Source organism: Ischnura elegans, chromosome 1, assembly GCF_921293095.1.
Source record: "Ischnura elegans chromosome 1, ioIscEleg1.1, whole genome shotgun sequence".
NCBI lineage: Eukaryota > Metazoa > Arthropoda > Insecta > Odonata > Coenagrionidae > Ischnura > Ischnura elegans.
Genome location: NC_060246.1, coordinates 42723784 through 42737651, shown reverse-complemented (window position 1 = coordinate 42737651; position 13868 = coordinate 42723784). Strand labels below are relative to the sequence as shown.

At 36.7% G+C, this 13868-nt stretch overlaps 1 protein-coding gene across 1 annotated transcript in view; it reads left to right on the top strand.

Moving 5' to 3' along the window:
- Positions 1 to 12943, top strand: part of LOC124159425 (conserved oligomeric Golgi complex subunit 6) — a 31232-nt gene extending 18289 nt beyond the window's left edge. Inside the window, exons 7-11 of the mRNA XM_046535236.1 lie at positions 423 to 583; positions 2624 to 2851; positions 9606 to 9767; positions 12434 to 12595; positions 12679 to 12943. Coding sequence (XP_046391192.1) covers positions 423 to 583; positions 2624 to 2851; positions 9606 to 9767; positions 12434 to 12595; positions 12679 to 12906 — 941 coding nt within the window. The 3' untranslated portion in view covers positions 12907 to 12943. The remainder of the gene's footprint in view (positions 1 to 422; positions 584 to 2623; positions 2852 to 9605; positions 9768 to 12433; positions 12596 to 12678) is intronic.
- The last annotated feature ends 925 nt before the right edge of the window (positions 12944 to 13868 follow it).

Below are 13868 nucleotides of genomic sequence, written 5' to 3'. Positions count from 1 at the left end.
GACTTTTAAATAATTACTTCTGATTTAGTAGAACTCAAGCTTAAAGGCTTATAAAAATTGATTTCAGGGGCCATTAGCAAAAAGCAAGCAACACCATTAATTCATGCTCATTTGTCAAGTTAGTGGTTTGGTCATTTTAAGAGACGAGCAAACTTGGAGATTTATTTGATTCATTTATGAATGGGTAGCAATTATGGTTGGAGTTATATTGGATGAGAGAAGGAACTCTTGGATAGAGCTATCTTGGATGGGAATTTGAAGTGGCTCTCTGTTACTCTCGTGCCTGTTGCTCTTAGTAAAATACTTTCTAGGTCGTCAATACTTTGAATTATTTTAGGCAATCTAACTATGTCTGTGAAAAATATTCACAAATATATAATTAATGCTTTCATTAACCTTTTTTTATTGTTTTTTTTCTGCAGAGAAGCCGGAGCATATATCTGGTGCTCTGTCTAATATAACAGAAGGTGTCTGTCATCCTTTGAAGATTCGTGTTGAACATATTATAGCTGCAGCTGCTGGTCCTGTGGTGCTTTTTTCTGTGGTTTGCTTACTTCGATATTATTCCGATGTACTGAAGCAGGTTAATATTTTTGGCTATTCATAATTGATATACATATACGTTGCTACTCCTTTACTGGTGCTAAGTACTTGTTATTATAGTGTCATCCCATTTTAGCACACTACGTACAGTGGAAAATTAAGGGAGGGGGTAACCCCGCCCACTTGCCCCATAATTTCTGAAAATAATTGAATAGATTGTAAACGTAAAGGTGGCTCTCATGAAAATATTTACTTCACCCGCTTAACAATGTTTTAAAAAACTCATTTATCTAAACGCCTGTTTGCTATGCATATCAGACCTCAGATGCATTATCACTAAGAGGGAGGGATAACAATCAAAACTACACGAAAGTCAAAATGAGTAAAATTTCAATAGTTTTGTTCCTGGGAGCGAAATGTAGAAAGGAATAACAATTAAAACCAGGGAGCAAAACTCAGGGTTGAAACAGAATCGGAGTCAAAACTACTTCAGGTTGAAACTAAACTGAACCTCTGGGACGAAACAAAACACAGATTATGTTTCGCACCAGAGGGACCACGTGCTTCACCTTCGTACAGTTTAGTTTTGAACCACATCCCAAGTACAAAGTATAGTTCAATGAAGTGGAGGTTTGGCCTACCTCCACTAGGTGCATGGGGCACTTATATTATTGCCACAAACAGGAGAACGGTGAGCGCAAGCTGGCCATTCAGTTTTTAAGTGCAATGTTTTAACCTCTCTAAATTCTGATATGAAATGGGTCAAAATTATTCCCTCTTATCCTCCTACACTCAACTCTGGGATTGAAACTTAACTATGAGCAGCGGAGTTTCGATTAATTTAATTTCGTTCGTGGGAATTAAGTTTCGCCTCGGGCCGAAATTAAACTCCTTAGTGATTTAAATTTCATGCGAGAACAAAACTAAACCTAGGCCTCATATTTTCATTTCCCGCCTTGTCGAAACAAAACATTTTTGTTTTGTTTCACTCACCATCCCTGCTGAGATGTATTGCATACTATCAAGGTGCAGCTTAAAGTAATAAACTGCACCCCAAAGAAGTGCTCTTTAATTGCTCCTGCCAGTGATCACTTATATTCTCAAATATGGACGTGTGGATACTTTTCAGTCCAGGAATAAAAATTTTGCTTTTAGATTTGGAGACTGGCCTCTTGATAAATATTAGTTCTTCAATTTAGTGTCCTTAATCCTCAATAATTAGCTGACTAGTTCTGAAGTCCTAAACTCTGTCTTTTGCATTTTATTATTAAAATGTTGCTTTGAACAATAAGCCACTCATCACAATATGCATCTGAATGTGGGGAGCTGAAGAGTTGTGAACTCAATAGGTGCTTATTATTAAAATATTTGTAAATGCATCCTAATGTTATTTTTAAAGGTGGTATTATTTACAAAAAAAATATAAGGAGACTACTCATGAATCCAATTATGTGTATGAGTAATAAATTAGAATTAATGCTGATAGTGGAGACTAACCCATTGAAATTTCTTTTTTTTGCCTTAGTTTACAAGATTACTCCTTACTAAGCTTTCAATATTGCAGATAGACTATGTACATATTTTAAAATTGTTACTGCTTCATTTTTGTATTCCTTCCATCCATGGTTGATAGAATACAGAATCATAGGGGGGGTCACACGGAGACATTTTGGTGCATTATAATTGATTCCTCATTAATTATATGATCAATATGCCCATTAATCAAGTTCAACTATCTTTAAAATCTAGTTAACATTGTGATGAGAAAGTAAACCTTATAGAATTACTTTTTTACCTGAGAATCACTAACTACATTTTAGCATTCCAACTTTTCTTTAAATGAATGTTTTGGTAGAAAGAGGTAAAGGAAACTGAAAAGTAATCTTGTAGTAGGTATTATGACTTCAAAATAAAAGATTAAGGAACACATGATTGTAATTTTTCATGTTCAAAAAAAGTTATTTTGAAGCACATGTTAACCGCGACCTGAGTACATACTTCTTCGAGACTGTTGAAAGTAGCCGCATGATGGATAACTTGTTTTTGTATATGTACTTATATTACAAATATTTATTTATAGGTTATCCCTGGAAGCCTTCTTGAAACAACTTTAAATGACCTTCATCAATTGGGAATGCAGGCATTTTTGACCTCTCTCAAAGGAGCTGTAAATCAGTTATGTGATAAAATTGAGACTCCACCACCTGATCTCTCTCCTCCTCCAGGACTCGCTCATGCCTTAGCTATGTTGAAAGACGTTTTATCAGTTACCAGTGTTGGAGAAGATCGAAAAAATGATCTGATAAAGGTAATCAAATTGGATAATAACTTTTTTGCTAAATTTACTTCCTAATAAAGCAAGTATAATCTTGCTGAAATATGTTTTATTTTTACATTTGCTTATTTTAAAAATTGTTAACATAAATTGGATACGATTTACATTTCCTAAGAATGATTACAATAGGTAAGAGCTGCCATGAATTATTGTGCTCTGGGGCCGTATTCTGTAACTCTAAACCGATCGGTGCGGCACCGATTCGTCGGGTTCGACGTCACACCGACTCCCGGTAAGAAGTCATGCGATTCTGTACGAACCCGATCGGTGCGGCAGCGACGAGAGGACGGGAGATCGTCGGTAGCCGTACCGACAGCAAAAAGGTGTCGATACGGCCACCGACTAGTGGGTTTCATGAACTCCCCGGTGCGCATTGTACGTTTTATTTTGTTTTTATCTCATCACCGAGTAAACAATGAGGTTTACTGCAATGTTATCTTTTTCTGCCCCTTCGAATAGGCCACTATAATTCACTGTGTCATCATCTATATTGATTACCTTGACAGAAATATAAGATAATGGTTAATAAACATGAGGTTTGCTAACATATAATGACTTTCTCTCATTTATGTTACCACTTAAGTGAAATTTCACTCGCTTGTAATAGGCTTTATTTCTCTCTATCATCATTTATTTGCTCCTTTGACATTAAAAAGATATTTTTGATTGAATATGAGTTTTGCCGCAATGTTATCACTTTATCTCACTCTGAATAGGCGACTGTTATTTCACTCAATCATCAATTTGACGTTTCTCTCGGCATAGAAATAAGATGTTTTTATTTAAGCATGAAGTTTGCCACAACGGTATCAGTTTCTTTCATTTGTAACAGGCAACTATATTTCATTTCATCGTCAGCCATTGATTCCCTTGACGATAAAAGAAGATATTTGTTAATAAGTATGAGGTTTACCGCAATATTATCATTTTCTCTCACTTGGAATGCGCAACATATACATATGTATTTCACCCAATCACAATTTATTTACTTCCTCGTCATTACTCTTCTTTTAATTACACCCAGCTCCATATTTTTGTAACAATTTCCTAACTTGTTCCTCTAATATGACATTTACATTTGAATCCTACGTTCACGTTCCATGGTATATTATTTTCGTCTGCTACGGTGCCAATGGCATAACCTTCCGTTGATAACATTTAGACGTAACTTACTTAATGACAACAATATTACCAAATCATGAATAAATAGCATTATACGGAACCAATATTTGAAAAAAGAAACTACAATCTCAAGGATAGTTTCAATAATTCATTCCAGCAACAACAATCTCCATCACATACAAACTTTATTGTGATGTTGTAATATTGTTTTCTTCGATTCTGTAGGTACAGCATTACTACCACACATTATATAAGCATTGTTAACAACTTATCCAATATTGATTATCTTAATTAGCAATAAGTCGTAATTTCCGTAAATAAAAAGATTGAGAATGACGACAACAAACTGTGCCAATGAGTCTTCACTTGTTTTTACCCTTCTCATTGGTGGAGACACGTTAGATGACTTCCAACTTCGGATATATTCGGATTATCCCTGTTTGGGAAGGAGAGGTAACCGTACCGACTGGTTTGATACCGACGACCATACTGAATCGCTGAATTTGCTGTCGTCGGTATGGAAACCGTCGTCGGTACGGAATGATTTGCTGTCGCTGGGCTGGGAAGGGAAACCGACCGGTGCGGTACCGACGAAATACAGAATACGGCCCCTGAACACGTTGTGCCCTGGAGTGAATAAAAAATTTCCAGCATCAGCAATGCACAAATTGTGAGAAAATTCTTCAGAGAAAAAGTCATTTGCCTTGACTGGGATTTGAACCCGTATCTGCTGATTTGCGGTGCTTAAGCCACAATTTTGTTCACAGTTTGTGCATTTCAGGTGACTCCGTAAGTTTTCATGATGGCTAGTCCCGGTATTTGTACTTAAATTAGTCAAGAGCGAACAGCTCTTAGTGTTCATAGTTCAGGCCATGGTCCTTATATACTGGTTGCTAATCTCCCGACATATTCCGGCTCGGGAGTGTTACCTGAGATTCCGCTTTCATCCCTCAAACGCCTCCCCTCAAACACAACTATGGGCACAGTGCACTGTCACTAGGGGAAATATGGAACTAACTGCGCTGTCAAAAGCATATACCGCCGCAGACAGTGCAGTTAGTTCCATATTTCCCCTAGTGACAGCGCACTGTGCCCATAGTTGTGTTTGAGGGGAGGCGTTTGAGGGGTGAAAGCGGAATCTCAGGCAACACTCCCGAGCCGGAGATTAGTAACCAGTATATAAGGGCCATGATTCAGGCTTTGCTCTCCGGCTGTGGCACAGTGTACATGACTTGGACTGCTAGTCACATAATATACTCAGCAGCCCACACCATCTTGTCCCATATAGTCTACAAATTTGCTCATAGGGAAAGACACCTTGGTAGCTTAACTGGCTAAAGCACTTGACTGGAAATCGGGAGATCCGGGTTTGAATCCAAGTCAAGGTGAATGACTTTTTCTCTGTAAGTTTTTGCACTGTTTTATCCTATTCATTCAATCCTATAAAGGTGAAATATAATGAGAACCTAGGAGAAAAAAGGAGACCCCTAAGCCATATGAAAGGAGAGGCTCGTGGTAGATGGGTAGGTCCTCTATGAATTTTACTTAACAGTATTAGGAATAGGGACCCCCTCAGCAAGGACGGTGTAAAAATATTACTTGATGATGCTGGAAAACAAAAGGGGTCACATAATGGTGGACAGTGGTGTTAGGTCATGCACGACATCGCTCCCAATTGTTTGTCATGAAGAGTTATCTTGGACAATTGTGTTTCTGATTTGCGTGTTTATTTGATTTGTTAAGCATTGGTGAATGTTTCATTTTTGGTGCCACTACGTGTAGGACACGACTACTCGTAGCGAATAGAGACCATGGGAAAGTGTAAGGATTGTAGAATCCCACAACATATGCTCACTACAACAATTCTTAGCTTTTGTGGAAGGATGTAACAGAATCCCTAGTGAAGATAGACATCCTGGGCAGTATGCTCAATAGAATATTTAACCTTTTCCATTGTACAAAGGACCATATATACAGTCTGGCTGCCGAGAGTTGTCCGTTGACAGCTAGAAAGGGTAGGGGGCAAGGTTGCCAGGTAAGAAAGGAAAATGCCCATATCACATGTAAACAAAAGGGTTCCGTGAAGAAACCAGCCAGAAGGAATGGCGAGCCTGAAGGATCCAAAGGAAGAATCCTTTGTTTTGGCGATTCGCAGAAAGGGCTTGTGTTGGTGGTTCAAGTTTGTTTCATTGCTTCATATGCATGTGACAACGTTGTATGACTAGGCAAAGGTGTGAGGTACATTTGGGGGACAGCGATTGGTTGCAAACCATGTTGGCGCAGGGTTCTCCGCCCCTCATTTTGAACTTCCATCGGACAACTCTAGGCGGCTGGACTGTAATCCAAGAATTCATCCTGGACCATCCACTTTTATTCTCAAGCATACGAACACAGGAAGCGTGAAGTGGGTATTCCATGTATCAGATCTCAAAAAATTAAACAGGAAGTAGACAAGGTGAACAGGGATTAATATCACTGACACTTTATGAACACTCTTGAAACACAGCATCCGCCACACCGTTGGTTCAGAGATACAGTTGATAGCTTAATAGAGAAAATTCTTTAGAATTGACATCAGCTGAGTAGAATAGACTGGACATTGTTTTGTGCGGTATTTAATCAGTGGGTAAACGAACAGATATATGGAAAGGGCCTTTGTTTCCTATTACATATATAAAATGTGTTAGAGCAAGTGCTATAGTACCTAAGTTGCTTTGATACCAAGTGCTATAATTGTATGTATATTCTATGTATTGTATTTAGGTTTGTTTGTTGTGAAGAGATGGCTAAGAAGGAACAGATTTGGAACTAGTGAACAAAGTGATCATTGGTTAGGAGTGGTGTGAATGTCAAGCGTGGCATAGTCACAATGCTGAGAAAAAAGTGTAACAAAGAATTCGAACTCGATTACCCTGCTCCTAACTTACTCCTCATGAAGAAAAATTGGGAGTGACAAAGCATACAACCAAACACCACTGTCCACCATTAAATGACTCCCTTTTGTTTTCTGGCATCATCAAAGAGAATTGTTGCAAGGAAATTCCAACTGATGATATTAATTCATCTTTTCTTGAACGAAAATCAGTTTCAGTCTGTAACGTAATTCATTAACCCATCACTCTAGTGGCCTGTTAAAGAGATGTTTAATGCAAGGGTGCAGGATCTGGAGAAAAGGACACTCTACCAAGAAATCAAGAACAGCTTTGGACCACCATTAAGGAGGAATCAAAGTGTGTATTTCACCCATAAAGCTCCTGAATTTTAGGGCCCATGAAACACAGACTGCCATTAGTACGTGAAAACTACAGGGGATCGCTCAACTTTTAGGTATTCTGTTGCGTTAATTGATTGTAAATTAATTCTTCATATTTTCTTAATAGAGCAGTTTCAACTACATTATTTATTGAAAAATAAAATGTTCTCATGTGATTTAATTTGTACATGATTTATTCATTAGTACAAATTTACATCATCCAAGTTCCAACAAGTTAAGAACCCATATTTAGAAATCGATACCTCCACTGCACAAACACTCAAAAATTGCCCACTAAACCATATCCGCTCATCTGGTACTATTAGTAGTACTACTAGATGAGTGGATTGGATTCGGTGGGTCATTGTTGAGCGTTTGTGCAGTGGAGGTATTTAAATATGTATTTTGTCAAAGAAAAAGTTCAGAGTATTGCTTTAAAAGCTGCAAATAGGGTAGTTTCCTTCATCCAAGAAAACGAAAAGCATAGATTGCGATTCGTTACCATTACCATTCATGATTTACAAATTATTTGGTTTTATAAAGCACAGTTCAGACGAATGGCAATGGTTTATTTTAACTGCATTTGAAAAAGGCCAGATTGGTGCCCATGCGATGCCACTACACGTGACGTCACAGGGACCTAGTTTCTATACTAGTAGATAGGAGTTTTACATCGTCTGAGATTACCAATGCATGCATGAGGCACAGAGCTCAGGGAAACATGTCTTAATAATCACCTATTAAAAATGACTGTGGTCGGAAAGTTTCCTTCGTTTGATAGGGCATTAATAATCCTTATTTAAGGCAAGCACTACCAGCTAGCATGGTACTCTGCTACCTGCTAGTATCCTGCGTCGTATCAGCGGTCAGAGCCTCGCCCCATGGTCACCTCACTTGCGGCAGCGGGAAGCAGACCGACATCACACGGACTTTTCCCATCATTCATAATTAGCCGTCGCGTTTTTGTGCGCTTAAAAATTTACACTTTTCATTTAATTGCGAAAAATAGATATCGTCATTTAAAAATCTAAGAGCGTGAAATGTGTACTCCAGGAGTAATAATGTTTCGATTTAGGCAATAAAAAAATTATAGGAAACCACCCTATTGTAAAATGTTCCTGTCTTACCATGTTGCCCCTAGACCTTTCCATCGTTCGCGGAACTTACAAAATATGTAAATTCGTATAATAGAATTTGCATAATAGGAAACCACCCTATTCTTAGCTGAATCTTAGACATGCATGTATGATCTCATGATTAGTCCTTGCCTAGGGGGCCTCTAATTCTAAAATTTAATTCTGTGAAAGACAAAACATAGTAAAGTGCAACCTCGATAAAACGACACCCCACGGTGCACCAATAAACACTCGCTATAGCGAATTGTCGCTTTACCGGAGGTGGTGCAAATAATAGCCAATATACCTCATATTACTACTTTATTTTTATTTTATCGCTCAGACGTGTTTGGTGTTTTTTTGGCCATGGTGTGTTCCATCAAATGCTTTCTATTCGCGCAACTCATGGACGTGCGGGTATGCTACCGTCTGCTTTCTGCCGCCCGAGGAACAAAAGAAGATCAAGCATTCGCAAATGCTAATGCCACAATATTTTCACCAAAATTAACTACTTATTTATCGAACGACAGTTTACCACATAAATTTAAGACTGAGCACTCCATTAACTCCATTTCTAACAGATCGCTAGCAATTACAGAGACTAAGGAGTCTTGGTGTAAGTTTTTCCGGCGGTGAAACCCTCGCTATGGCGAGAGCCAACACCAAAAGGGCCTCGTTAAAAACAAAATTTTTAACATTCTTATAATAGGATCAATTGACGGTGCATCGGCTATCTCTCGTAATAGCGGGGGTCTCGCTATAGCCCGTATTCGCTTTAACGAGGTTCCACTGTATGTAGTCGGACTTCCTTCATGAGAACAATTGCAAGGGCATTTCTAAGTATTTAGTACAACATTTCTAATGGTTGCAATAAAATGGCTTTTCAAGTGTACTCTAGAGGGTTTGTTTTTCACCCTCACGGAGCTGTAGTTTAGCAATATTGCCTTACCAGGACTTAAAAAAATTACTTTTTTGCTGCTTTCTCACAGTAGAAAGGTTAATTATAATGTTGTGTCATAGTAAAACAGAGGTTAGAAAATCTCTTGTTACAACAGCAGAGTAGTTAGTAGAAATTTAGAAAAGTAGAAATTTCTTTCCCACTGTGAGAGATTTCTGTTAAATTATACTGCTACCATTAATCATGATACTTAATGTATAATTAAATAAACAGAAATTACCCTTCTAGTGCACTGGCCCCAGCATTCATTTTTATAGCCGAATTATTTTTTACTTTCAGATTGTTGCATTGGTTACTGATCCATTACTGCAAGCAATAATTTTGAGTGCATCTCGGTTACCCACTACAGATATGGCTGTTTATCTTTTAAACTGTATTTATCATATACAGTCTACTCTTTCCCTATATGAATTTATGGACGAAAGATTGGAAAGACTTCAGGTTGGTGTTCTTTACATTGAGTTACACATGGTTGAGCTCTTGGAACTATAGTTGTCTATCTTGACAACCTTTCCTGCAGAGCCTATCTTGGAAAGTGAAGCAATTAAATTCATCTGCAAAGTCTGTGTTTTTGAACCAAATATTGAACAGAATTTTTGTACATCACAATGTTTAGTTTAAAGATAGTAGATGTACTAGATCTAATAACACATATTGAAATCTTTGATGTTACATGATGGGAAATCCAACAAGTTCTTACTAAAATAATATTATTTATTATGCACATACAGTTGACCTCAAATCCAGAAAGCTTGGGACTGAAGGGCTTCTGGATTTCTGGTCTTCATAGTATATTTAGTAAATTAATTAATTTATACATGTGCTTAGGCTCCTGTACTTAATATCCTTATGTGTCCCTGACAAGGTTCTTAGCGTATGTCCATAATATGTGCTAAATTCCTACTCATCCCAGAACAAGGCTTGGAGAGTGGTGCCACGAGGTGGCAAGTCAAAACACTACGCAGAGGAATTTTCAAATGTTCCAGATTTCGGGTTTTCCGGGTTTCTGGATTTGAGGTCCTCAACTGTATATATCTGAAGAAAACTTCATTTAATCATAAAATCATCTCTGCAACATCATCTACTCAAAATATAAAAACATGAAAGCCTTGCCTGCACCGGTTGAGTGAGCACACAATTCTGACAAAAATACTGATTAATGATTATGGTTACAAGATCAAAATTCACAAATGCTGTATTTGAATGAAGAAAACTGAATGCTTTGAAAAAAAAATACTTGATGCTCTAGAAATTCTTCAGGTTTTTGAAACTACATAATGTATACCATATTGGGCAGCACTCTCATTTATAAAATAAAGTGTAGTAGCATTGGAAATGGAAAGCAAAAGTAAGATATGTATCATTATATCATAATATGTATTACCGAGATATGCATCAATCATTTCCACACATACTGATTCTCAAAAAAGTGCAATTACATTTTAAAACTGAAACGTAAGCTAGAGCAATCAGCAGAAATTGATCTAAATGCCAAACTTTTGTGGCCATTACCCAGGAGTATGGCGGAAACTAATGTTTTTTAAAATTGTGTAATTCCATTACATTATATGTACATATATGAATTCTTATGAGGGCAGAAACTAAATAATACTTTGTCCATGGTTATCATCTCACATTCTGTATATTGTCATGTGGTATGGGCAATAGTTTTAAATGCAAAAAGACAGTTTAGCTTCATTGAAAAAAAACTGACCATGCTCAGTAATAAAAAAGTAGTACATGTCTGTCTAAATCTGGACATCTGGTCACCGTAATGTATTTTTAAGAACTTTATTTTTGAAGTATCAATGCCCCATTACATAATTGCATTTATTATTGACGTTCAAAGCCCTCTTGGGAAAAGCTGATGGGGAATGAGAAAGATGGAATTTATAAATTGTAATGTTATTGAGGAGCCAGAGGGATTTGGAATAGGAGTGCCGATGATGCTAGGGACGACAAACACTCACTGTCTGTGGGGAAGGTGTGTGCAACTGTGCACAATGAGATGAAAGGAAGGGAAAGTTATTTTTCACTATCAAATTTGCTATGTGTCACATGGAGAATGTGCAGACAAAGGCAACAGTCCAATGCTCAAGTTTCTCTTATTTCTAGTTTCCGAGAAAAAGTTATTAATGTTAACAATGACTCTCCTTTCAATTAGCTATAGTTCACGATTAAAATTACTACACATAAAATCAACATCTGCCATTGGTATTAATTGCTAAATCATTGAGTCTTTATCCATAGTTTTGTAAGGGCGCTGGCTCCATGATCACGAAGAAAGTACCGAAAACAGTGGAACTTTTTTATAAATATACCTTCGAAAACTGATTCCACATTTTTATTGCTAACATACACCACTGAATTACCTTTATACCGATACAAATTAGGTGGTAATCAGTAATATGTGCTTCACTACTGCCCTTCAAACTCTGGTCTGTATACTTAAGAAATGGACAGTAGCTTTTATGGTTTTTTTTTAGTATTAGTTAATTCTTTATTACTTTTACATTCAGTATCTGTTAAAGTAAGCAAGGGGAGGGATGTAACTGTTGCTCTTAAATATGACCAAGCATGTGAAAAATCCAAACAAATATTGCACATTAAATACCGTGAAAGTTTCTTAATAAGAGCCTTAAATTATAGGAAAAATTGTTTTGCATATTCCTTACCTTTTATTAATTTTGAATTAAATTCTTGAAATTTATTTACAAAATAGGACACTATTTTGAGTGAATGAAATCTTTTTGATTTATCAAGGGCTTAATTTGTTGGTTTATATATTTTTTTACCATTCCCAGAAGTATAAGGGCTGAATAGGCTATCTATTAGATAGAAGTAAAGATGTATGGCAAAGAATAGCATTCTTACATGGCTGTGATGTTGATGTAATGTTTCTTTTTTGGCAGCTATTTAATGCTCTATTGCATAGCATGGAAGGTTAAACATTAAGGAATCAGTAATGCTCCATTGTAGAGTTGTACATCAAGGAAAAAAGCTGTCCTTGTGTGAATACTTTTACGGTTTAAGCTTCTGAATATAATCATGTGTTGGCATACAAGAGTACATATTAAATCTTCATTACCCCACTATTTTTTACTTAGGCACAGGGTGATGCGCAGCTAGATACCTTGACCTCGGAGCAAGCCAGTTCACTAGTTGCTAATCTGAACCTCGGTCCAATTTACACCATTCTCCAAGAGCAAGATACAGGGCCTTTATCGTCTATTCCTGGGATGGAGCCACCAAGTTTAAATACATTCCTGGTATATTTTCTATCTCGTATTTTGGTATGGTATTATATTTGCATCTCCTGTGACCTAATTCATTGCATTAACTATTTTTTCAGACCAAGTTGGATAGCTTCTTAGCAGTACCAGATATGTTGTCAATGCACCAAATTCGTCTTTTACTCAGCAGTAATCATCGTCATGTTGTGCAACATAGGTCGCATGAAGTAATTGTTGCTATTTATCGCCAGTTGTACAAATCAGTCCATAACCCTGTTAATCAGTATCAAAATCCTTCAAATGTGATGCCCCGAACACCTGAGCAAGTTGCAGAATTGCTTTTATAAAAACATATGGCTAAATAAAAAATTATTTTATTCAAAAGTTTTCTTTTAGACTTTCACTCATTCCACCTTGTTGAATCAAAGTTGCTGAATAAAATGGTTTGAGGATTTTTATATGATCGAATGATTAAAAAAAAAAAAAAACTTGGACATCTCTGTGTTGAATCAAAGGAAAGAAATATTCCTTAATTGAAAATCAAGTGCTACAATTGAATTAGAGACCTGCCAAGCACAAAATTCCTCTTATCATTTATTCTATAGTAGTCTAACCCTTTTCAGTGCCAACTTACTCGGTGAAACATTGGGAAATTTTCTTTAACATGCAGACACTTCCTCGATTGACTCGTAAAAAATATAGTTGTTACAATATTACCATAACAATGTTTTTGGTGAAGTTCATAGATAAAAGCTGCCTAGGGCAGAGGAGAATGTTTTCTACAAACCGCAAATTTTCAGCTAATTTTTAGTAATATTAATTATTTTATTGACATTTTTCAATAGGTCTGCATTTTTATCCAGGCACTATTAGCTTGAAATCACGCAATGTAGGGTGAACTCAGGATTAAACTACCTATCCATCCATTATCTTTGATAACCTATCATACACCTCATCATCACTATTATCTAAAAACATATACCCATTTATCCAGCTCATTTTCATTTCTCAATTAGTTTCCATGAGTACATTTGTTTTTCACATTCTCCTCGTAACCTGATTGCTTTAAAATATCTTAACATATCCTCCACATTTATTAATAGGCCACAAAAACGTTGGTACTCCTATAAGCCCTGGGTAATCTTGTAGCATGCAGTATCTCTCACCACCGCCTTGATCAGAGCTTATATTTTTCCATAGCTGTATTAAGAATGGTAAATAAAACACACTGTAATTTCTACACAGTTTTATAAATTCCTCGATCAATGTTAGGAATGCATAAGTTTGTTTCATTAACCATATTTAATGT